The 26,785-nt window shown below is 35.9% G+C and overlaps 2 protein-coding genes across 5 annotated transcripts in view; one reads left to right on the top strand and one right to left on the bottom strand.

Moving 5' to 3' along the window:
* The window catches only part of cbx6b (chromobox homolog 6b), a 31,313-nt gene extending 21,694 nt beyond the window's left edge, over window positions 1-9,619 (bottom strand). The window contains exons 1-5 of the mRNA XM_048191585.1: window positions 9,365-9,619; window positions 6,921-6,964; window positions 6,766-6,831; window positions 6,320-6,386; window positions 3,094-4,345 (exon numbers count right to left, since the gene is read on the bottom strand). Of these exons, the coding sequence (XP_048047542.1) occupies window positions 3,094-4,345; window positions 6,320-6,386; window positions 6,766-6,831; window positions 6,921-6,964; window positions 9,365-9,556 (1,621 nt within the window). The 5' untranslated portion in view covers window positions 9,557-9,619. The remainder of the gene's footprint in view (window positions 1-3,093; window positions 4,346-6,319; window positions 6,387-6,765; window positions 6,832-6,920; window positions 6,965-9,364) is intronic.
* Window positions 9,501-26,036, top strand: baiap2l2a (BAR/IMD domain containing adaptor protein 2 like 2a). Of its 4 annotated transcripts, none has more exons than XM_048198622.1 (16): window positions 9,501-9,636; window positions 11,283-11,306; window positions 11,390-11,449; window positions 11,875-11,950; window positions 15,033-15,119; window positions 15,845-15,906; window positions 16,029-16,100; window positions 16,347-16,427; window positions 17,673-17,804; window positions 18,829-18,930; window positions 19,066-19,117; window positions 19,225-19,417; window positions 22,291-22,356; window positions 22,427-22,574; window positions 24,301-24,341; window positions 24,484-26,036. In XM_048198622.1, exons 1-16 carry the CDS (start codon window positions 9,619-9,621, stop codon window positions 24,554-24,556), a joined length of 1,287 nt encoding a protein of 428 aa, XP_048054579.1. In that variant the 5' UTR covers window positions 9,501-9,618; the 3' UTR covers window positions 24,557-26,036. The 4 variants fall into 4 exon arrangements, with proteins under 4 accessions (XP_048054579.1, XP_048054570.1, XP_048054585.1 ...); XM_048198613.1 differs by having other exon boundaries at window positions 22,424-22,574; XM_048198628.1 differs by having other exon boundaries at window positions 11,283-11,449; window positions 22,424-22,574.
* Window positions 26,037-26,785: the final 749 nt, after the last annotated feature.

Here is a 26,785-nt window from a genome sequence, read left to right as displayed (position 1 = left end):
GAACTGATTTTTTTCAGTACAAAAAATGTTAAACTTTGACAAAAAGTAATTTTTATTGTTATAATTGTGATTTCATAACATTTAGATATGAATCCAACTGAAAAAAACTTGTGAAAAGATGTATTTCAGTCATTCAAATAGCACATAGCAAATAGTGGAGCTCTGCAGCCATCTACTGGTAAAAATGTTAGTTGTTTTACTTTTATAACTGCATTTTCCAAAAGATGGGCAAAAATCTTACACTAAACCATGTCAAATTATCCATGTTATCCACATGAATGAAAGTTAGAAATCTGGGCCTTTTATAAAGTGAATTTTACATAAAAAGCTGCTTTTGCATAAAAACCTATTTAAAAAAAATATTTTTTAATTTATTTATATAAATTTAAAAGATATCACAAATCCTCCAAAAACTGCACAAATGTTGAGTAAAAACATTAATAAACAGAATAAAATTATATTGCTTTTTAAAAAATATATTATATTGTTACAAAATTGCATTTTGTTGCCGGGGTCTCCAGAGACCCCGAAGACCACGAGTGTAGTCCCTTAAACGAAGACCGCACAAGGGCTAGAATGGCGCTTTTGGTGATTCACTTTCGAGTCAATCAATCAAGTCTCAGCTTTTAAATAAGGTATATTAAAGGCTTGTTGGACATTAAGAACAAGGCACACCAAGAACGTAAGGGAAACTGCATTATGAGCTCATTTTTTGACCCAAAGCAAAACTCTAAACATTGTATTTGGCCACAGCAAAAGTTTCCATATCAATGACATCACCATCCACTTCATCATGCCAGTGTGCTTCGCCTGTGCCTTTTCATATTTAAAAACTAACACTGGCTTGCATCAAGACCGAAGCTCATGAGGTTTAAAGTTCAGTTCTCATTAAAACCTAACTTGAGGGTAGAGACCGTTCCAACCACGTCAGGACTAGATCAAGAGCTGGCTTTTCCCAGAATGCCCTTCACCAAAGTCTAAGCAAATCTCTCTCTGTTAGGATTTTTCCATCCCTGATCATAAATGGAGAACTAAATGATTCCTAGCATTCCAAGTGAGAGCGAAAGATGACCTTATTGTCTTCATTTGAACTCAAAGCTTTTTGCAGAGCATTTAGTGTCTCTACTACAGAAGAACACTTCAGTGAGAAACAAAATAGCTGAATAAATGTCTTTAAAAAGGTACAAATAAAACAATATTAACATGAATACACTAGTCATTAAATAATAGTTAAGGTTTCTTGAATGAGTCCATCAAATATCATCTAGATTTCAAAACAAGTACTGCTCCCTTTTTGAAATTCTGAGCTAAATTAAAGAGGAAAAATCTAGAAAAAGCATCGAAGGAACACGTGGCTTGCAGGCTCAGATTTCTGTAGCTGAATCTCTGGCAATTATCTCTGCATTTCAGCTTAGCAACAACAAAACTTCCTATTCTTCATTCTCCCTCCTTCTCTTGCCTGAGCTTTTCTTACTGTATAACTGTTTACTGAGAACCTCTGTGAAAGGTAATGTGGGTAAGACAGCAATATAAACACTCGTCAGGCATAAACACTGAGATAAAACATACAAGTTTGGCATAGATGGTTGTTATTCTGCTTCATTATGAAGGTACTGGCTGTGGGGACCCTTAAAGCTGGAGGTGCCTGTGTCAGGAATCCTGCCACATGCCAAAGCCTAACTAAAAATAAAAAATAACCAGGGTCCAAAATTAACTTTGTGCCACAATGACAGGTGAATTGAGGAACTTTTATGGCCATAAATATTTTCATATAAGAAATATACTAGCAAAGATATTTTATTGTGTTGCTATGACAATATATTTAGTTGTTTTTCTCTTGAATATTCGCAACTGGTACTGCAGGTAATCACACAAAAAATAATGTTTTGGTGGTTTAAAGCCAGGAAGGTCTCACCACTTTCACTGTCGTTATTAGGACAATATAAGAAAAACTCGAGGTGAGGTTCAGACTACCGTTCTTACATTACACTTACATTTAAAATATGCATTATGTTGCTATTCCTAACAAATTATCGGACAACTGGTTACTGAAAGTGAATTCTTATTCATATTTTGATCAATTTGGACTCCGAAAATATCCTTAGAATATCATATATAACGAAAAAGTTCTTAAAATTGAGCCCTCAATTGCGGTTTACAGTACATTTCAATGTTTTTGATGCGATACATAATACATTCACTCACAGAAATGATCGAAAATGCTGCAGTTTGAGTTTGAAGATACAATACTGTGTGTAAAACATTCAAAAGTTTGGGATCAGTAGGATTTGTAACAGAAATTAATACTTTTATTCAGCAAGGATGCATTAAATTGATTAAAAGTGACTTTTAAGTTGTAACAAAATAAATACATTTCAGATAAATGCTGTTCTTTTGAACTTTCTATTCATCAAAGAATCTTGAAAAAAAGGTTCTTCACAGTTTTTACAAAAATATTAAGCAGCACACCTGTTTTCAATATTGATAATAAGAAATGTTTCTTGAGCAAATCATTATATCAGAATGACTTTTGAACGATCATGTGACACTGAAGCCTGGAGTAATGATGCTGAAAATTCAGCTTTGAAATCACAGGAATAAATTACATTTTATAATATATTTAAATAGAAAACCGTTGTAATAATATTTCTCAATATCACTTTTTTACTATATATATTGTACAAGAGACTTGTTTCAAAAACATTTAAAATCTTACAAACCCCAAACTTTTGAATGGTAGCATGCATGTATGGATGTATGTATATACACACATACAGTTATGATATATGGAATACATACCATAAAGTAAATTGCTTGGAAGAAGCCATTGGTGAGTAAATCTTTTCTCATTGGTGAGAAAAGTCAATGTATTCAGATTAAACACAGTGATCCAAAAAACCTCCGCCCGACACATTCTTTCATGGTTATAAAAATCATGGCACAGTGTTGTAGAGTGGACAGCTTGGCCACATCTCTTAACAAAGGCTCGCATGAGCATCAGACAGATGAAACTGTAAACAATCTACTAACAAACCTCCTAACATCCCTTTTTGAAGGCTAGAGGAGGCCGTATCTGTGGTGTCTGCACTCATGTTTTGTTAGAGGGATGCTTTGGCTGTTGTGTGTCATTTTGAGCTGATTTATTTTTGGGGTAGCAGGGAGGAGAGGTAGCGGACGGGGGGTGACAGAACTCCTTGATGGTTACGGTGAGGAGGTTAGCTGTGATATCCGTAACGACCACATTGGCACATCGGGATGTCATGTCAGGATGCCAGTCCAAATCTTCCTCTTCCTCCGATGGCTCCTCCGACACGGGAACCTCTGGGACCTTGAGCGGCCGACGGCCAGAGAAGGGATGCCGTCTCCGCAGTCGCCTGTCCATTTCATGAGGTACGGAAAGGTCTAGGATGTGTTCGTTGTCTTCTGAAGATGATGAAGCTGAGGAGGAAGAGGAAAACATAGGAGAGGATGGAAGAGCAGAAGGACCCGAGCTGTTTTTGGATGCCACGGGTTGAGCGCCCACTTTGTGAAGGGCAGGATCTTGGGTGTTTGTTGCAGAGGTCTTGGGTGGCAATGAGGAATGCTGGGATTGGGTTTGTCGCAGAGAGGGTGGCTCGCCATCCGAAACTTCCGAGCTCGAGTTTGACGGAGGCAGTTCATCATTGAGAGTCTGACCTTTGGAAACATCCAGGACCTTTGAACTTTTGGAGGAAGAGAGATTGTTTGTGTTGTTGCGACTCTCTCCGCTTTGAATCTGGTTCTCTGCATTGTTCAGAGAGTGAGAATCGAAGAGTTTTCCGAAAACTGGAAACCCAGAACTTCTAATTGGGGACTGGATTCCTCGGTAGGACACTTCTCCAAACCGCCTGTTTTTACCAATCACTCTATTCCGGGATGGAATTTTCTGCCGCCCGAAATGGGACTGCTGGGCAGCGGGCATGTGTGTCCTTCTACTATTAGCAACTCCGCCATTCCCCGCCTTGTCAACCACTTTGAGGTTCAGAATAACACGTCCCTTCTTCACTTCCCTGGGTTTGACTTTTCGATTGAGAATACGGACCGTTTCCGAGAACGGACTGACTGTCGGACGGGACGAAAAAGGACCAGAGGGACCGACCGTTTGGTCCGGGCGGGGCAAGGGGCGACGTGCCATGCGATGGCAGCGGTGAATGTCTTTTTTCAGTTTGGGCTGAGCAGCGCCCGACTGCAGTTTAGCATTAGATGGGGCAGTTGGGGTGTAGGACGGAGCAGCTGAGGGTGGAGGAGGAGGCTTGGAATGCGGCTGAGGACGACTATGCTTGAACTCCGGGACTCTTGGGGAAGTCTCTGCAGCCTGCGCTCTTGACTAAATAATTGGGAAAAAGTCGAAAATTATTCACAAGAGTTAGTTCACCCAAAAATGAAAAATGTCGTTCCACACCTGTAAGACCTTGTTCGTCTTCAGAACACAAATTAAGATATTTTTGATAAAATCCGACGGCTCAGTGAGGCCTCCATAGACAGCAAGTTAATTTAGGGCTAAACGATATTGGAAAAAACTGACATTGCGATATTTAGTTTTTCTGCGATATGAAAAAATAATTCACCAGATGACTTGAATAGCTCTATTTGGAAAGAATTAATCATTCTAGGATGATTGGGGTGATTTAGGTGAGTGAATAAACATAGAAAATAATGAACGAATTACAAGCATAGATAAATATAATAGAACAAAGATACAAATGAAATTAATAGTGCTTTATATTTTCCAGATAAGTAACAGCATTCAGGTAGAGAAATTGAATAAGCAAATGTAAAATAATATTGCATAGTCTCACAGTATAAATTAAACATAATTAACCTGTGTTAAAACTACAAAAGTGATTTCTCTCTTTGTCTTTTGTTGTTTGATTGACATTCATGACACAGAAAGCGTCAGGGGCTTCTGTCACTTTAAGACCGAATGCGCGGCGCGGATACATATTACTGTTACACATTCGGTTTTCTTTCTCATTTGTTTCATTCACCTAAGCCATAATCAATTGTGTTTACGAGGATAGTCGATCTTTTACGTGCCTTTTGACAATTGTTTTCATTTATGTGTCTGTTCAGGCACAAACAGATGCGGGAGAAAACTCGTGAATGTTTAAACTGACAGGATCTAAATCACATTCAAATGATAAACTTTCATTGTATGATGGTCAAACTTTGCAATTAATCAGAGAATCATGTGCGTTTTGAACCGTGGTGTCCCTATGGCGATCCCTATACTAGACATCCCACATCCTGCGATGTGACCATTGCGAATGCACACATCGCAATTTCGATATATCGTGCAGCCCTATTACATTCAAACGCCCAGAAAGCTACTAAAACATATTTAAAACAGTTGATGTGACTACAGTGGTTCAACCTTGATATTATAAAGCAACGAGAATACTTTTTGTGCACCAAAAAAACCCAATAATGACTTTATTCAACAATTTCTAGTGACAGCCGATTTCAAAACACTGCTTTGAATCTTTTGTTTCGAATCAGTGATTCGATTTACCTCAAACTGCCAAATTGCTGAAATTACGTGACTCTGGCACTCTGAATCACTGATTATTTTGTTTTTTTGAAGTTGAACCTCTGTAGTCACATGAACTGTTTTAAATATGTTGTAGTACCTTTCTGGGTGTTTGAAAGTGTTAATTATCTTGCTGTCTATGCAGGCCAAGAGATTTCTGTCCCAACCAATGAGTTTGATCTCGCATGTAAAGCAAGTACACTGAAAATATTTGGTGTAGAAACAATTTTCATGTAGAAATTGGTAGTAAATTTCACAATTTATTTCAATTTATTAAAATGCATAATAATCGGTTTTATTTACAACTTCAACATTTTTTTTTCAGAATGTAGGCTACATATGAGCTCCTATTTATCATATATGATGTGCTATGTGTACATGCGTTGATCAATATTTATATGTGAATAAAAGCCTAAATTAAAAGCATTCATCATAAAGCAAGCATGTCTTCAGATTTTAAACTGCTCGATTTACATAAAATTCTTTTACAATGTTTTTATGAACCTTTAGAAGCGTCAAAGTCATGGTTTTGACTTATAATGGAGGGACAGAAATCTCTCCAGTTTCATTAAAAATATCTTCATTTGTATTTCAAAGACAAAGTCTTATGGGTTTGGAACATGAGAGTAAGTAAATGATGACAGTTCTCATTTTTGGGGTGAACCAACCCTTGAAATATTTTAAAAGCATATTTCCAAAACAAATTCACTAAATGACTTTGAACGCCACAAAACACATTTATTTCCATGTTAGTTGGTATTGCTGACATACCTTTAGAAGCAGCGTTTTAGGTTTTGGGCCTCTCTTTTTAGGTCCGTACATCTCTTGCTCTCGCTCTCTGAGTAAAAAGACGAGTTGTTCAAGGGTTTGAGATAATGTCAGTGTTTGTGCTTATATACTGAATGGTTGTGCCAGTTTGAGCTTTTTGAAGAACAAAGTACCTCTGAGCACAAAGCATGACTACATAAGTTTTACTTTAGATGTGTGACTCAAGTATTCATGTGATGTGGATAGAGATGACTGCTTCCTGTGGGTATGCAGGAAAGAGCCTGTCTAGCTTTGACTCAAGGAGACCACTTCAAATAGAAGCATCAACGGTCACAAACGTATCTAACGCTCATGATCGCATGAGAAGCTAACATTTCGTAACTTGTCTATTTCTTTTCAAACTGTTAATCAGGGGAGAATCATTAACAACCATAAACATTAACACTCACTTTTGTTCAAACGCTGCAACGAGTCGTTCATCTAAGATGTTCTCCTCAGGTTCCCATGTGCTATACCTGAAAAATATACAGATCATTCAACATCCACCACCTATTTTATATACACAAGCTTAACTAATGATATAAACATATTTCAGTTCACTCACTTTATTGCCCATCCTTTCCATTTCACTAGGTACTCCATCCGTCCCTATGGAAAAGACAAATCAGTTCCCAACATTTCTGAAATATATCTTTCATTATTTACTCTCCTTCATGCCATTATAATCCCGCATGCTGTTATTTTTCAGTGGAACCCATCAGTGTATTTTTTTTAAGGAATCTTTACTCAGCTAATAATGTAATAATTTAGGCAATTAATTTACAATCACTAGGACAAACTAACTGCATTCTCTAAATTGTAATGTTGACATGCATTCTCTGTAAAGCTGCTTTGAAACGATATGTATCGTGAAAAGTGCTATACAAATAAATGTGAATTGAACTGAATATACAGATGATTTTCCATATTTTTTTTAAAGCACTGAAAATCATAAAAGTAGTAGCCCATATTTATTAATCCATCATTAAAAACGCTTGTCCTATTTAGAGTCGAGTGGAAGTTGTCCATATGACAAAGCTATTTTAAGACTATAGTCACATGGACCACTTTTAAGATATTTTATGCTTTATTTGCTGGAACTTGATAGCCCCAGTTCACATTCACGCCCATTAGATGGAAAAGCAAAGATTCTTAAAAACTATGGAATAACCGTGGTTTTTTTGGTTTTATTTGTAGTAAAACCATGGTTCATTTTTGTACGGGTCAGGCATGACTCTTAAAGGAGCAATATGTAATATTTTCTGTCCGCTAGAGGCCTCTTCAAAACAAAGGCATAGCTTGATGACGCCAAGTTTGAGCGAAGAATCTTGGGACATGTGGTCTTCACCTCACAGCCGGTGCAAAAGAATAGGGATTGGACTCGGGAAGAAATCATGTTCATGGATGCCATTATTAACGTTACTGTAGTATGAAGCAGAGCAGGACTAAGTGTTTTGCGGGAGCTGAACAAGGCCGCTGGAGCGATTGCGCAACATACGCCTCACGAGCAGCGGGACTTTTATTATGACACAGTCGCCGGCGCTGCTTCCGCTTTTCCGGTCATGAGTATGAGGTAACACAGCTCTGTTTATCATATTAGATACATTTGAGTGTGTTGAAAATGATGTTATAACGTTACTCTGTGTGTTCGCTCGGCGCCTGCTGCCAGACACTTGTTGCACACTGCAGTAAACTAGATCGATTTTAGAATATCATATTAAATGCTGGATGGCTTGTGTTGATAAATGGCATGCAATTAATTTTAAAACGTATTGTATGATGGAGAAAATGCTGTATTACTGTTACTAAAAATAAAGCTGCATCTGATTATGCTATGTTAGCTACTTCACAAAATAGTGTTTTTCTCTGAGGCATGGTAAAGCATGGTACTCGCAAAAAATCAAGAAAATTAGATTTAAACAATAAGACTAAACGTGTTGAGCTATATAACAAAAATGTGTTTTCTGTCTATAAATAGTAAATATCAAAACAGTTGTTCCCTTGTCTATTAAAACATGTAAATATTAAAGCGTCTTTGGTGTTTCCATGGTTTCTACAAAATAAAACCGGAAACCGAGGGTAACGCGGGTATGACGCAACTGACAGGCGACTCCTCACACGTCCGGTAGCCTTGGTTAAAATTGCAATTTTCTCACGTTTTACAAATAGTTGGAAACATTTGGGATATTGTAAGTACTCAACTGAACAAAATATATAACACTTGGCCTAGTGGTTTTTGGATATTTTTCTGCAAAAATATTACATATTGCACCTTTAAATTCTCATTAGGCTACCCCATAAATGAACGATTAAAAGATGCCCATTCAGTAATGAACTCCATCAAATGTATGCTCATGCGTATTATAACACCATATGCAAAGTTCGTTCATATTTTTAACTATCAGGAGATGTTGGTGATTTGACAACCAAAATGTAACCTGCTGTACAGAAAACAAAAACAGAGACTTGAACGTAAAAACTAGTGGTTGCTACGCGACGCGACGCCACCGATACAGACCGCAAATATTCCCTTATAAATGACCGAAACTGTACAGATGTATAGTGTTTGATTGATTTCAACGCAATGTAAACAGCCCCGTTGTTTAGGCTACAGCGCTAGCGTTCCAGTTTTGTAGCGTCGCGTCGCATCATTCCGCACGCCTGCAGTGTCGATGGGGTGTCAGACGAACCGGCCTTTGTCAAAAATTTGCACTCCGAGTAGACACAAAAAAAAAAAGCTAACGCGCTAACAGCACCAGCTCCAACTGGCGCCACTCCAACCTAAACAAACGTACACAGTACCCTGAGCTCAAAATCAAGCAACTCAGTCCAGTTAGTTGTGTATGAATGCATACACAAATGCGCGTAATACGCTTAACTCGAGCGGTTTTATGGTTGCATAGAAAGCATGGTGCTCTAATGCAGTTCAGTGCACTGCAGGGCTGAAGTTAAGTGCGTCTGTAGGCCGCAGTGAAAGGAAATAAAATGAGTTTTAATAAACAGACTGACCTTACGGACGCGGCGCTTCAGGATGGCTTCAGCGGCAAACACACGGTCGCCTGCCGCAGATAGCTCCATCTTTAGTGGGACAGCAGAGACGGGTTCTTCCGCGGAAGCGATGGAAAGATCCTGCGCCGTGGAGGAGTGAACCAAACACAAAACACACACATGCGCCCGCGCGCCTCTGACAATACGGCCCATACAAGGAGGGACACTGATCGAGTTCACTGAAACTGGCGGGGGGGAACAGAAAAGGAAGAACAATGGTTTTGTTGACATGGGTATTGTTATTATTAAGGCTAATACAACTAATAATGTCTATCTATCTATCTATCTATCTATCTATCTATCTATCTATCTATCTATCTATCTATCCAAATATTGATACTTTATATTTATAGTTTTTTTATTTTATCATATTACATTTTCATCATCATCAATAATGAAACTACTAATTATGATAATAAAACATTTATATAATAAATTATATACACTACCATTCAAAAGTTTGGAAACATTATTATTTTTAATGTTTTCGAAAGAAATCTCTTCTACTCACCAAGGCTGCATTTATTTGATCAAAAATACAGAAAAAAAACCATAATATTGTGAAATATTATTACAATTTAAAATAGTAGTTTTCTATTATAATTTACTTTAAAATATAATTCCTGTGATGGTAAAGCTGAATTTTCAGCATCATTAAATCCAGTCTTCAGTGTCACATGATCCTTCAGAAATCATTCTAATATATTGATTTATTACAAATGTTGTGCTGCTTAATATTTTTTTATAACGTGATACTTTTTTTCAGGATTCTTTGATGAATAAAAATTAAAAAAAGAGCAGCATTTATTTAAATTAAATCTTTTTATACACTACTGTTCAGTTTGGGGTCAGTATTTTTTTCTTCTTTTCTTTTTTTGGAAGAAATTAATACTTTTTAACGTGTTAAATTGATAAAAAAGTGATAGTAAAGATTTATATTGTTAGAAAATATTTATATTTTCAATAAATGCTGTTTTTTGACTATTTATTCATCAATGAATCCTGAAAAATGTATCCAAAAAATATTAAGCAAAACAACTGTTTTCAACTTTAATGATAACTGAGTATCAAATCATTATATTAGAATGATTTCTGAAGGATTATGTGACACAAAAGACTGGGAAAATAATATTTTAAAGTATATTAAAATAGAAAACCATTATTTTAAATTGTAATAATATTTCACAATATTACTGTTTTTTTCTGTATTTTTGATCAAATAAATGCAGGCTTGATGAGCATAAGAGACTTCTTTCAAAAACATTAAAAATAGTAATGTTTCCAAACTTTTGAATGGTATATATTAAACTTCCTAAAAAGGAAATTAGTGATGTTAAAGAATATATATATATTCTTTAACATTGCTAATTTCCTTCTTTATCCCCTAAATACAATATATATTAAATTTATATATATATATATATATATATATATATATATATATATATATATATATATATATATATTGTATTTAGGGGATAAAGAAGGAAATTAGCGATGTTAAAGAATATAGTTGTTTTCCAAGCACAAGCAAGTTGTATAAAACACTTTTGGGGCCTGTCGCAAATGAAAATAATGAATTTATTTAATTATAACGACAACATAATATATAGCTTGAATGCAATCCAAGTCACTTTAGATACTACACTGAGAAAAATGCTAAAATAGCCTATGGACGATCCAACAGCACTCCTGTCTGCTATCTGTGGTGTGCAGTGTTTACGGCAGGTGTCTAACCTCAGTCACACTTTTATTACTCTGCACTGTTCAATAATTCACAGGCCACACGGGTGACAATAGCTCACTGTTTCCCTCTCTCTCTCTCTCTCTCTCTCACACACACACACACACACACAACCTCACTCACAAACGGGACAAGACAAGAGAGGACACAGGAAACAAGGTGGAGACAGCAGTGGGTCAGTCTGGTTGTTTGTTGTTTAGTCAGTGGAAGTTGTTTATTTGTTTGCTGTGCTACGGTGACAGATCAAGATGTCAGGACAAAACAGTGATCAACTGCACCGCACCACTCTGGGCATTTATACGGTGAGTGTGAAGTCTCTCACTCTTGAGTCTGAATTATAAACAATCACATGTCTTTTAACTGAGTAGACATTTTTTACATTCATATAAAAAGGTATATTGTCTAGAAATGTTTCCTATATGTTTTTTTTTACATTTTAATTTTATAACAATAATTAAAAAAACACATAATTCTATAAATATTTAGCATGAAGCATAGATTTTTGTCAATTTGCTCATATTAAGTTCAATAACATACATATATATATATATATATATGGAAAACACTTTTTTTCAGAAATGTTTTTTTAGATAGGAAACTTTGTTGTGACAAATAGCAATCTGCTACCAAGGTGACAGATTTGTGTGTTGTAACATATAGTCACAAAATGTGTTGACATATGATATGTTATCAGACTGTATCATTCTTACACTGTCTATCTGCTCAGAGCATAATGGAGCAGTTCAACCCAAGCCTGCAGAGACTGGTGTCACTGGGAAACAGCTACATTCAGGCTTTCCAAGGCAAGTGAACATGAGAAAGAATGAATGAGGTAGATGGTAATACTGAAAAAGATGAAAGGGGGAAGAAGGAAAGTGGAGCGGTTGAACTTTGGCCTGTCAGTTGTCATTGATGATAATAAGTCAGCATTGCTGCAACGTCATTGGCTCATTTAACATTGTTTAATGACTGTCTATTTTATGAGTTTCACTAACACAGGGACGTCTATGCAAGCGACATATGTACATCAGTAGTTTTGATAGTGGCTGTTACGGTGGAAAATATTCTGATTGTTTGATAGTCATCTTCCAAAAGATTAAAGAACCAATAAAATGATTTTATCTAATTTTTTTATAGTGTTTTGGTGATTACACAATGAATATTTTACTTTGTAAGTTATTTAACTTCAGCCCAAAGAAAGAAAATAATTAAAATTAGAAAACAAAAAAAAAAATCTTAAATTTAGTGTAATATATCTTGTTCAGTCATGCCAGAGGCAGAGGCAGTGTTGGGGTAATGCATTATAAGTAACTTTAGTTATGTAATCAGATTACTTTTTCAAGTAACTAGTAAAGTAATGCATTACTTTTTCAATTTACAACAAAATATCTAAATTACTTTTTGAAAAATTTATTGACTGACTGCTCTCCTGTCCCCATGTTGAGAGAAATAAGAAATAAGAGTGTTAAACATCCTTCTCCTGTATCCTATTCTTCTTTAATCCATAATGGCAGCACAGCTGAAAGGTTTGTTTGACCTTCGTTCAACTTTGGAACACAAATGAAGATATTTTTGATGAAATCCGAGAGTTTCTGATCCACATATAGGCAGCCTTTTGCACCTTTTGAGGTCCAGAAAGGTATATAAAGACATCGATAAAACAGTCAACGTGATTACAGTGATTCAAACTTAATATTACGAAGCGACGAGAATACTTTTTGTGTGCCAAAACAAAAAAAATTACTTTATTCAACAAATTTTTCTGTCATACTGCTATGCTATTTTTGTTGCAGAGCTTCAGCGGCTCAGTATTTGCCAGCTCCTGTGTCAGCATCACATGCATGTGGCATGCGTCGTGCTGCTCACGTGACCAGATCCGGCCAATACTGAGCTGCCGTTCGGACGTAAACACTGAAGCTCTGCAACGAAAATAGCATAGCAGTATGACAGGGGACAGACAAATTTGTTGAATATAGTCATTATTTTTTTGTTTTGTTTTCATGCACAAAAAGTATTCTCGTCGCTTCATAACATTAAAGTTGAACCACTGTAATCACGTTGACTGTTTTATCGATGTTTTTAATACCTTTCTGAACCTTAAGAGGTGCAAATGTCGTTGCTGCCTATGTGTGGATCAGAAACCCTCAGATTTAATAAAAAATATCCTAATTTGTGTTCTGAACATGAACAAAGGTCTTACAGGTTTTGGACGACATGAGGGTGAGAAATAAATGACAGAAAATTCATTTTTGGGTGAACTTACCCTTTAACATTTGCCAAAAATAGAACTTTTTTGTTGTTATTAAAAAACAAACAAGCAAGCCCAGCTCAGGTTTGAAAATCTAACGCAAAAGTAATGTAATGCATTACTTTTCATAATAAGTAACTAAGTAATACAATTACTTTTTTTAGGGAGTAACTCAATATTGTAATGCATTACTTTGCATTACAATATTGAGTTATGCATTAAAAGTAACTTCCCCCACACCTGCTGATAGGCCCTTTACATGCACTCTGTAAGCATCACATCATTACCTCATGGCACAAGCTGATTGGCCTCTGCTGATCCTGCAGTCAATGAGATTGTTTGCTCAACATTTAAGTCTGGTTTAGTGTGTGCTGAAGGCTAGTCCCCCAGCTCCACCTGCCTAGATATGCTAGATCTACAGGATTGTATGTCTGTTTATACAGCAGCAGCATGTCTGTGTATCTATTAGCAGTTGTAAGTCCATACTTCCTCTGCTGCAGCAGTGTAACATTGCCCTATTCAATAACATGCTAAAACTATTCTGAGAGTTGAACTATGTTTAAAACAAGACAACAAACCTGCCAATGAAACAAGGCAAAATGCACTTACAGTATGATATATTCTCTGTCTAACAAGTCTTAAATGGTACAAAGACAAAATATATGATTAGGCAAACTTAAAGGTGATAGAGAAGATTTTTTCGTTGACTGAGAATCCAAAGACTGTTAGTGAGTTTTAGAAATGAGCGCATGCGTAAGAACAACCCCCCTCCTTCACAGCTCATTTCGAGGGAACGCCTCCCAAAACTTGTGCCACGAGTATTTGAACACGAGTGTTTACCACCGGCATTCGCTGTGTCGTGTTAGTGGATTCATTATGTCGGACTCACCACAGGTAACTCATAATCTGCAGTTGTTACTCCTGTCTCCTGACAAAAACATTGCATGCAGCGCCTGTGGAGTGTGGAAAGTTACTGGAGCACGCAGCCGCGCTCGTCTCTCACAAGGAATGTCATGGCAGTGATTGACAAGCCAGAGGGCCAATCGTTTACGCGATGATCGCGTAAACGATTGGCTGATGTTTTTAAGGCCCTACCTCGTGCACAGATGATGTATATTAATATTATTACTTTCAGTGCACCTAATAAATATCTTTTATCAGTTAGTAAAGACAGTTTCAAGTAATATTGCAAAAATGTATAAAGCAAAACATCCTCTTTAGCACTTTTAATAAAGAATCACATATTTTCAAAATATATTTAGAATACATTTGAATTTTCAAATATAACACATCAGATTTGTTGTCAATGAAGCCAGTCATCATTGGTTTGTTAACCATCAAAAAAGTAGAACATTTAAAGTGGCAAATGCACATATTCAGAATGAGATTTGAGCAGTACGGTGAAAGGGAAAGAAGGGCTAAATGAGCTAAAAAGAGTAATGATGGCAGAATTAGTGTGTTTGTGTGTGAACTAGTACTTTAATAACATAATCTAATGAATTTAAATATTATTTAATGTTTTGTCTTAGGTAAATTCATCTTGTTTAAAGGATGTTCAGATATTATTACTGTGAAAACAAGAAGTTAAAATCATTCTTACAATAGTAAATGAATTAAATCTGCATGCATATCTACAGCCCTTGCCGTCACAAGTGAGGCCTATTTCAATGCTCTGTCTATGATGGGTGAACAGGCCATGCAGAGTATGTCATCGCGTTTGCTGGGTAAGCTTTTATTTTTCTCTTATCATTTCATTTTCTTTAACATTCTTTCACTTTTAAATTACAGCAGGACACGTTTCTGTCAAACTCAGAGATTTTCGATACACAGTTCATTTTTCCCCCCTGATGAATAGGTACTTTCCATCACAGGGCCAGAGCGGGAGAGTGAGAGATAGAGAGTTTTGTGTGTGTGTTTATTGAGGGTGATAAATTGGGAGGGAGTCAGTGTCCTTCAAATACTCATATTGTACTTTGCTCTTGTAAATGCACTCTGCTCTTCCCCAGAACTCTCTTATACACACGAGAGAGAGAGAGAACGAGAATGTGTGTGTGTGTGTGTGTGTGTGTGTGTGTGTTTATTCATGGCTGACATCTATCACCCTGTTGTAGTTTAATGGAAAAATTTCATTAAATTTCAATGGTGCTTTTGTTGTAATGAATCATATTTTATGGCCACAGAGAGATGGTGTGACAGTGTGTGTGTGTGTGTGTGTGTGTGTGTGTGTGTGTGTGTGTGTGTGTGTGTGTGTGTGTGTGTGTGTGTGTGTGTGTGTGTGTCAGTTTTGTAGTCAATATCAGATAACTGCACCTCCTCTGTGACGTTAAATAATAAATGATGACATAACGTCAGCTTGGCAGTGCAACCTTTAGAGGGTAATACCTATACTTTAGCACACAGACTGTTATAAGATCATAAATAAAAATGCATGTGTGTGTTTGTTTTGCAGGTGATGTGTTGGTACAGATCTCGGACAGTCAGAGGAGACTCACCAATGAGCTGGAGGGAGTGGTGTGTTACAGATCTTCCTCTATTGATCCATGTTTCGATATCTCTCACTTTGTTGACTTAATGCTTGTTAGATTGTCTGTACATCCAATCCCATGTTTAATGAGTGTGTCTGATTGATTCAGTTCCGCTGGTTCCACTCCGAGGTCCTTCAAGAGATGAACAACAATGTCAGACTAGATAAAGATTACATATTGGTGAGTTTTTATTCAGTATATATTGCAAATGCAAACAAGAAAATGGGCATTTTAAGAAAACAAAACCCGCATTGTTCTTAAAATTATAACGGCAGCTAAATCTAAGAGCGGAACTAATATTTACTTACATATATTTCCTTCCTTCAACCATCTCAAAAGTCGTAACATGGAAAATTTGCTGATTAAATGAATCTGAATGTTGAAACTAAAATGATAAATATGTTGTTGGCTCACTTTCTCCTCCAGAACAGCAGGAGGCGCTATGAAATGGAGGTGAGAAACCAAGCAACAGCACTGGAGAGACAGATGAGGCGAGGGGTCCCTCAGGTGAGAGCAGTGTGTGACCCTTCCCAAATGCCACATGAAGGCCTGGTTTCACAGACAGGGCTTAGATTAAGCCAGGGTTAGGCCTTAGTTTAATTAGGACAATTAAGTAGCTTTTATAAATGTGCCTTAGAAAAAAAACATTACTGGTGTGCAACCTAAGGCAAAAAAATGGCACTTACATATTTTAAGATATGTTATTGCAAGTTGCTTTCAGTTAAAACAGCTCAAATTTGCATTTTAGTCCAGCATTAGGCTTAAGCCAGGGTTACCAACTCTCACACATTTGGCTCTCACGCTGCTCAAGTAAATTTCACACCAAGTTAAAAAAGCAAATGTGTTGCACAGACCGTTTGGCGTATAGCATCAAGAATTGCAAGAGTGATTCGATCACCAAACGTAGTATTTGTGCATAAAAAGCAGATTTACACATCTAAAATAACTATTATTTAATTGAGTTGTTGATTTGAATCTTTATTAATAATACCAGCTAACAGGGCTCCCTGTATGTTCACAGCATTAGTTGAGAGAAGGACCCTCCCCCCTTCCATTATTCTCACTCAAAGCTAAACTCAAAAGTTGGCAGCCCTGCTTAAGCCTCGTCTGTGAAACCAGGGGTAGATATCATTTCTCATTTTATGATTCAGAAGGCGGCTTACGAGCTCCCTTAAGATGGCTGATTGCAATGTAAAATGAACAACCACATTTCACTTTGATGTTTATGGGAGGGTAAATCTATTACTATGAGAACTGCAAATATATATCGTTTTAGCTTTGAAAAGTTTGAAGAGAGTTTAGAGTTTGAAGTTTGAGGGTGGTAATATTTTTAAAATGTTTTTGAAAGAAGTGTCTCATGCTCACTAAGGCTGCATATGTTTGATCAAAAATACAGTCAAAACAATAATATTGTGAAATATTGTTATAATCTATTTGAAAATATTTTAAACTGTAAAGCTGTATTTTCAGCATCATTACTCCAGTCTTCAGTGTCACATGATCCTTCAGAAATCATTGTAATATGATGATTTGATGATTAATAAACAATTCTTATTATTATCAATCATAGTTTTTCTGCAATATATTTTTTTGTGGAAACAGTTTTTTTTTTTTTTTTCAGGATAAAAAAAAACTGAAATAAAAGAGCTTGTTTGCTGTAAGGCATCATTGTTATTCATGATGGTGGTAATGGCTACACATTTTTTTGTAAAAAAAATGCTGATGATGATGTTGATGGTAATGTTTGTGTAGGATGGCAGTGAGTATGTGCACTTTCTCAGAGAGTGTCAGAAAGAGGCATTAAAAGAGGAAGAAAGAAGATATCGATTCCTGGCAGAGAAACACTGCGGATTCACCCAGTCTATTGCATATCTCATGAACAAGGTTAATATCATTATTTTTTATTAGTGTCTGTAATTAACTAGCTGCTTAAAGGGTTAGTTCACCCAAAAATGAAAATAATGTCATTTATTACTTACCCTCATGCCGTTCCACACCCGTAAGACCTTCGTTCATCTTCAGAACACAAATTAAGATATTTTTGTTGAAATCCGATGGCTCCGTGAGGCCTGCATAGGGAGCAATGACACTTCCTCTCTCAAGATCCATTAATGTACTAAAAACATATTTAAATCAGTTCATGTGACTATAGTGGTTCAATATTAATATTATAACGTGACAATAATAAACAAAATACACTGCTTCATGAAGCTTCAGAGCGTTATGAATCAGCGTATCGAATCAGTGATTCGGATCGCGTGTCAAAGCGTCAAACTGCTGAAATCACGTGACTTTGGCGCTCCGAACCGCTGATTCGACACGCTGATTCATTATGCTCCGAAGCTTCCTGAAGCAGTGTTTTGAAATCGGCCATCACTATATAAGTCGTTATTTTGTTTTTTTGGCGCACCAAAAATATTCTCGTCGCTTTATAATATTAATATTGAACCACTGTACTCACATGAACTGATTTAAATATGTTTTTAGTACCTTTATGGATCTTGAGAGAGGAAGATTAACGAAGGTCTTACGGGTGTGGAATGACATGAGGGTGAGTAATTAATTACAGAATTTTCATTTTTGGGTGAACTAACCCTTTAATGTGCTGCTTTGGGTTGTAACCAAGGTGATATGTAAATGTTATTAGAGAGAACTTGTCAAAATGGATTGAAATGTACTGAAGGTGTTATTGTAAAAGCTTTTCATCTCAATTTTGAAAGTGAAAAAATCTTGTTTATGTACACAGTTTTTGAGTGGGCTTTAAAAAAACTGCAAAAATCTTTGGGCAGCTTTATGCTACATTCTAGAATATGATTTTTTTCTGCCTTCTAAAAATTTCTTGGAACTGGATTTTGTTCATGCAGAGTGTTGAGTTTGATTAACGATGATTGTGTTATTCCTCCCACAGACAGGGGGCGGCCTGCAAAATAGAGCAGAGGGGTGGAAAGATCTGGTGAATCACACAAGACAATCCCATCCACGCACTCCTTCACGACTGGAGGACAACACTGTGAGATACAGTATAATGACACAATAATCATATTAAAAAAGAATCACATGATACTATAAAGTGGCACTTAATGATGATGCTGTTCATAGATGTGGATGTTGAAACTTACCTCATGTTTCCATGTCCTTCTGTAAGCTTGATGTTAATCGCTGGGCAGAGCAGCCGCTGGGAACGGTTCCCTCTAGAGGTGTGGAGACCTTATTTCAGACATCAGAAGAAATGTCTGAAGAACATTATGCACTATTGTTTGTTTTTTTCCTCAATATATGACAACATTTCACTCCTTCACTGCAGGCCCCTCCCCACAGCCCAGTCGTTCCAACTCCGTCTCAGGATCGGCTGGTGGCAGAGTGATGCGAGCGCTGGTGTCTCACCCTCCCAATGCCAACTCCACCCTCCTGCCGTTCTCTCGAGGAGAAACCGTCACACTGCTTGTTAAAGAGCCTAGGAACGGCTGGCTGTTTGGTCGCTTGGATAGCTCTGGACGGTGAGAGCAGTTAACACCTTAATCCAGACTTCTGATTAGTGCAGTTTGATTCTTGAGCAAATCTTTCTAGTCCAGCTGAGCATTACATTTAAATTAAATTTTCACACAATAGATCTGAATCTAATTTTAGTGCCGGGTTGATGACGACTGACGCACATCCCAAGTAGCATGCATACTCAGTCAATGAGCATGTCCAGATGTGTTACTGAACCAAAGAACCACTTCAAAAGAACTGAATGAACTGGTTCCAAGGTTAAATTCAGTGTCATTCCAAATCTGATTATTTCTGTATCCAATCGGAATCGGATCTAAATTATTGACTATCTACACTGTGTTTCACAACTGTTCAGATCTGATTTGTGTGTCCTGTGGTGCTCTTTTGTTTTCTGGAAAACATGCATTGGTTTCTAGGGAAATGACGTTGCATTGGTAGGCATATGCCAAAAACAACATCAACAGCAACATGGAGGAGTTTGCAATACAGATGTTGTCTTATTTACAACATGACAATGTGTAGCCGCACTGCACTGGCCTACCAGATTTTCTGAGGCAGCGGCAGAAACATATGAAGCTGGTATGTGCGGATTTATTCTGTGCTGTCGTTTCTGCCGGTCTCAAAATTCAACATGTCTCCATTATAGTCATTTTTTGTTCAATCAGGCACTTTTCAACAACACAACCTTGTTTCTGCAGTGACTTTTAGCATGTTTCCTATAACAATGTCTGACATGTTTACATTTTACGTAACAGATTTCCAGAAATGTGATTTGAATAGGATTTCAAACCTATGGAAGAGGATTGGGGCCAAGCAATAATAAAAAAATAAAACCATCTCGAGATTAAAGTTGTTAAATTTCGAGAAAAAACTTGTTAAATTTTGAGAAAAAAGTCGAGATAAAATGTTGAGAATAAACTCGTTAAATTACGAGAAAAAACTCGTTAAATGTCAAGAAAAAAGTCGAGATAAAATGTTGAGAATAAACTCGTTAAATTTCGACAAAAAAGTCGAGATAAAATGTCGTAATTTAACGAGTTTATTCTCAACATTTTATCTCGACTTTTTTCTCGAAATTTAATGAAATTTTTCTCATAATTTAACGAATTTGTTCTTGTAATTTAATGACTTTTTTCTCGTAATTTAATGACTTTATTCTCAACATTTTTTCTCGAAATTTAACGAGTTTTTTCTCGTAATTTAACAACATTTTTCTCATAATTTAACAAATTTGTTCTCATAATTTAATGACTTTTTTCTCGTAATTTAATGACTTTATTCTCAACATTTTATCTCGACTTTTTTCTCGAAATTTAACGAAATTTTTCTCATAATTTAACAAATTTGTTCTCGTAATTTAATGACTTTTTTCTCGTAATTTAATGAGTTTATTCTCAACATTTTATCTTGACCTTTTTCTCGAAATTTAACAAGTTTTTTCTCGAAATTTAATGAAATTTTTCTCATAATTTAACAAATTTGTTCTCGTAATTTAATGACTTTTTTCTCGTAATTTAATGACTTTATTCTCAACATTTTATCTCGACTTTTTTCTCGAAATTTAACGACATTTTTCTCATAATTTAACAAATTTGTTCTCGTAATTTAATGACTTTTTTCTCGTAATTTAATGACTTTATTCTCAACATTTTATCTCGACTTTTTTCTCGAAATTTAACGACATTTTTCTCATAATTTAACAAATTTGTTCTCGTAATTTAATGACTTTTTTCTCGTAATTTAATGAGTTTATTCTCAACATTTTATCTTGACCTTTTTCTCGATATTTAACAAGTTTTTTCTCGAAATTTAATGACATTTTTCTCATAATTTAACAAATTTGTTCTCGTAATTTAATGACTTTTTTCTCGAAATTTAACGACATTTTTCTCATAATTTAACAAATTTGTTCTCGTAATTTAATGACTTTTTTCTCGTAATTTAACAAGTTTATTCTCAACATTTTATCTCGACCTTTTTCTCGAAATTTAACGAGTTTTTTCTCAAAATTTAACGAGTTTATTCTCAACATTTTATCTCGACTTTTTTCTTGAAATTTAACGAGTTTTTTCTCGAAATTTAACAACTTTAATCTCGAGATGGTTTTATTTTTTTATTATTGCTTGGCCCTAATCCTCTTCTGTACAAACCACACATGAATGTAGCTCAAAATGGATTTGTGTCATTCACACTTGCTAAATCTGATCAGATTCCAATCAGATATGCACAAAAATCTGATTTGGACTGACAGTCAGAGGATAACTTTGAAAACTTTGACAGTTAAAACCGGTTCATTTGGTTCTCTTTGAGTCTTACCCTTGGTCAGACAAGTGGCCTGTTTGCACCTCCCACTCCCAAATTCAGCACTATGACCCACTAAGTTAGCCAGCGGGTCCAGAAACTCCAGTGGCACCCCTGGTCGGACATGACTGAAAAAGCTGACTTTCAACTCTGCCTGTAGGTTTGATTTGTTCATTTTGAACCAGTTCTAAAACATTAAACCAAATAAATACACAATTATAATCGTAAAAAAAAATCCCCAAAAAACAGTTCTTTGGTTCAATAACCTGTCTGAACATGGTTATTGGCTAATTCGGTGCTGTACAGAAAGCGTGCATGCTACTTCAGATGTGTGTCTTATGTCATCAACCCGAAACTAAAGTTTGATTCAGTTCGATTCTGTGAACCAGTTACCTGCTGAAGAAAATGATTTGTTCAAGACTCAAACGTCTCTATTTTTAATGGTGTTCAAACTCGACGAATGTCCATTTATGAAGCAAAGAGTTGCTTTATTCTCCTCAGTAACACACTAAAAACATCTAATGCTCAAACAGACCACCTGATTTTGTTTCTTGTTTATTCGATATGCATTGTTTAGGCAAGGCTGGTTCCCTGCTGCTTATGTAGGCCCCATGGATGAACCACCTGAGCCACCTGTTTTCAGGTAAGCCGATACTGCACATTTCTCATTTCTTCAATCTCATGAACTTTGAACATTTTTCTCTGTTCAGTAGCAGAAGCAGCAGTATGAGTAACCTCCTCAACCAAACCGTGAGCAGCAGCCAACAAATATCTCCGCCTGCACCTCCGCCGCCACCACCACCTCCATCGACCAGATCTAGCAATTCCAGACCCGTGACTCCCACCCCTTCAGAAAACAGGGTAACAACTACATTAACAGCAACATAAAAATTGAAGGGAAAATATTTCTAATTTTTTAATTATTATTATTATTTAATTATATTAAAATGGCTGGATTTTATCCATCAGCATTGTGTTAGACTGTGAAAAGTATCTATATGGCAGATTGTTGAAGATATTGGTGATTTCAGCAGAAAAGGAAAAGTTATTTCATTATGAAGGCAAACAATTTTGTCTTTGGAATAATGTGCACTGAAGATTCATTCACATTTATAGCAAGTATTAAGAAAGTAAACAGGTTGAAGTTTGATTTATGTTGACTTTTATAACTGAAGATAAATTATCACATTCTGTTTTTTCCCCATCAAATAGACATTAATATTACATGCCAAATAAAAATTAAGATGCAGCGACTGTAATGTAGGAATCCTTTGAGTGTGCTTTACATTCTGATGTGGTTTGTGGGTTTTTTGAAGATCTGCTGATGTTCAGAATATTTTAAATCCCTGGAGAGATTCTTGACTGTAAGCTAATGTAAATGTGTAGATAAGACGAGAGCAGGCTGATGTTGAATATTAAGTGTCAGTTCCTACTGTGGCCAGCAGGGGCACTGTGGTGAAGTTCTGTTCTCCATGACACCACATCCTTCGTTCTGGTGGCTGCAGGGGGGCAGCTCTTTCTGCTGACGGTCTGTCTCGCTCTGTGTGTGCATGCTTTGATATGATTCTCTGCTATACCACAAATTATGCAAAGAGAGACAATTATATATGAGCCTATTGCTTTTTGTTCCATTTGTTGTGGTTTGCTGTGTCTAGATCTAAATCTATCTATCTATCTATCTATCTATCTGGATGCTTAACAGGATGGAAATAAAGAGCTAAAGTTAGCCATTGCTCAGTGATACTATATAATCATGCTGATTTGATTAATTTTATCAAACAGGATGGAGTGTTTTAGTGTGAAACCAACCAATTTATACCACAAACATCACAGAATTGATCAAATGCATTGTTAATAGGCCTACACACCAACATGTGTGCTGTCCATTTCCCTCCAAAATGATGTCATGTCCTGGAAGATGATGTCATTCAGAAGCTGGCTTTTGTTAATTAAAGGGATTTTACAAAACAGGCTTGAGGAGACAGGAAAAAACCTTAATTAATGACCAATTAAATCATATATAGTAACATTTTGTATATTTTGTTGGGAATATTGTTTAATTTTCATTACAAAACTGAACTATAAACTAATATGATGTTTATAAATTGTAAGTTTAATATTTTGTCCAATATATGAATACATACATGATAATGTACTGCACAGCAATGACTCACGTGGCCTCCGCATTGATGTCGCATTTTCTTTGTTCAATAATCTCTTGCGATAAGTAGGACATTTTCACATTATAATTCTGTTGCATCATATTTCATATTTAAAGTGCACTGAAAGAAAATTTGGTGTAGGATTTACTTTTCACTCATAAATTTGCTTGTAAATTGTACAAATAATAACAAAGAAATGGCAAGTAACACATTGGCTTAAATCCCCTGGAGCCACAAAATAAAAGTCAATGGGCAATAGTTACTTTTTGTTTGAGTTTGACCCTTGATTACAAGATTAGTCTCTGCTGTGTGGTTTTGCTATGACTTTTTTTTTTTTTTTTTTTTTTTTTGCAAGAAGAATAGTATGAAACCATTTTAAAAGAATCATCAATGCTGAATGACTTTTCTTATTTTATTTTTGACAGAGACAAGATCACTATGAGTCTCGGCCAGAACTTTTTCCAAGGTTAGTATTAACACAGTTTTATATTCATTCATTTCAGACCATTAAACTTTAATTATGTTGCTTTTTGCTTCCTCAGCACCAAAAAAGACATCAATTTTGAGAATACTTTTGTTTAACATAATTTCTTTCTCTGTTTTTGCAGAGGCACGAATCCATTTGCCACTGTGAAGCTGAAACCCACCAAAACCAATGACAGATCAGCTCCACGCATATGAATAATATTTCAACCAATGGCAACAATTCTTCAACAGCTAATCAGTGCTGCACATTTTACTATACATTGTTCGGCCATATTCAAAAACATTAATTTTCCAGCATAATCAGTGCAAAGCATCACATTTAAGACAATGTGACTCAACGATGATCAATGACTGGTCTTTAAAAGTACATTAAAGCAGGTAGTTGTAAATAAATGTACGTTTATCTTCGGGGTGTTGGAGCGTCGGCGGCAGCAAACACAATTAATAACACTCTTTTATATACATTGCCCCCATAAAGTATTTGGACACTTAAAGTCACAGTTAAAATATATGAATTTCATGGTGTGGCATATACAGTGCAAACAAATACTGCAGGTGCTTTTTAGTGCATGTATTAAGCCAGTTCTTCTCAAGTTCACGAGTGTCCTATCAGAGTAAACACAGGTGAAGATCATCACAATAACTATGGACGAGTTACACTAACATTTGATAACCAGAAAGTCTCACAACACTGTTTATCTTTATTTTGAATGGTATACCTATCATTTTTTGGCTTAAAGTATTAAGTGAAAAAAGCATTTCTTTAAACTAAATGCACTTGGTTTGATATTGTCATATAATGCAATGACATTTTTAAATGTGGCTTGTGTGTCCAAATATTTAAGGCCACTGTACCAGTGGTCATTTCTGTCTATTTTCAAAAATGACATCACTTCCTGGTTCTCTTGTCGTCCTGTTTCCTCCAATCAGTTATAAAGTGCTGCAGGTTTCGTATGCTGGAGTTGTGCTGACCAACCAGGAAACGTAAATTCAGGTCAGCTCAAATGCTTTTAAGTGCTGAGATAAGTGCGTCTTTTTCATCTTTTACATTTTATAACAATTGTATATAATATGCATTATGTAGACAAAAATACTTCTTAAAGCATTACGGGTCCTCCAAATGCACTTTATAAATGTATACTGTGATGTTTGTTGCTATTGGGGCTGGTTTAACTACGGTTCTGTGCAATCTGACCTCTGGGACCCTTCGGCATCTTTGATAAGCGACTATCGGTCTCTCTCTCCCGCTCTGTGCTTGAACTTTGTATCTCGGCTCAGTTAATTCATCTGACGTGCCCAATTATAAGATGCCCTTAAATTGGCTGTTCTGTCTGCTTAAGTGCCTATAAAGTGAATGTTCATTTTAACCTTGACAGTAATTGGTGTGACCTTCTCCTGAGGTGTCAGACCCATTAGTACAAACCCATTTGTAGGGATGTCCTGCATCTAATCAGCATGTTCTTTTTCTTTGAGAATATTTTCGTTTAATTGATGCTGAATATTCAGAACAGAAATATGTGCCTATATCACAGTGGTGATTTATGTCTACTATGCTTCAAACTGCAAATACAGTGAAAAGATATGAAGTACACTCTCCTATAGATTTTGTGAACTATGCACACAATTCTTTACATCTTGATCTGTTTGCTGAACAAATAAAATAATGTGAAGTTGATTCATTGTCTCTGAAGTGATCAATTATTAAAGCTTGAGAGGGACAAGTAACACCTGAGGTGTTAGAGAGTAACTAACTAAATGTAGAGATGCCACTATTTCACAAACCTCTTTAGTACCAGGATGTGACTGTCTGCTTAAGGATGAATTCAGCTTCCTTCTGAGAAATATTCACTTTAGACAGATAGATAGATAGACAGACAGACAGAGAAATAGAAAGACATATAGATAGACAAACAGAGATAGACAGAGAGACAGACAGACAGACAGACAGATAGACAGATAGATAGATAGATAGATAGGATGACAGACAGATGGACAGACGATAGATAGATAGATAGATAGATAGATAGATAGATAGATAGATAGATAGATAGATAGATAGATAGATAGATAGATAGATAGGATGACAGACAGACGATAGATAGATAGATAGATAGATAGATAGATAGATAGATAGATAGATAGATAGATAGATAGGAGGACAGACACACGATAGATAGATAGATAGATAGATAGATAGATAGATAGATAGATAGATAGATGATAGATAGATAGATAGATAGATGATAGATAGACATATAGATAGATGATAGATAGATAGATAGATAGGTAGATAGATAGGTAGATAGATGATTGATAGATAGATAGATGATAGATAGACATATAGATAGATGATAGATAGATAGACATATAGATAGATAGATAGATAGATAGATAGATAGACAGACAAACGATAGATAGATAGAT

Source organism: Megalobrama amblycephala, linkage group LG1, assembly GCF_018812025.1.
Source record: "Megalobrama amblycephala isolate DHTTF-2021 linkage group LG1, ASM1881202v1, whole genome shotgun sequence".
Classification (NCBI taxonomy): domain Eukaryota; kingdom Metazoa; phylum Chordata; class Actinopteri; order Cypriniformes; family Xenocyprididae; genus Megalobrama; species Megalobrama amblycephala.
Note: the sequence above shows the minus strand (reverse complement) of the source record. Positions and strands in the feature narration are given on the sequence as shown.

Bases quoted from the DNA above. Each gene is read 5' to 3' on its own strand.
- baiap2l2a (XM_048198613.1), top strand. The intron at 11,951-15,032 runs GCAAGTGAACAT...GCATATCTACAG, and splicing joins CTACATTCAGGCTTTCCAAG to CCCTTGCCGTCACAAGTGAG. The intron at 15,907-16,028 runs GTGTGTTACAGA...TGATTGATTCAG, and splicing joins CCAATGAGCTGGAGGGAGTG to TTCCGCTGGTTCCACTCCGA.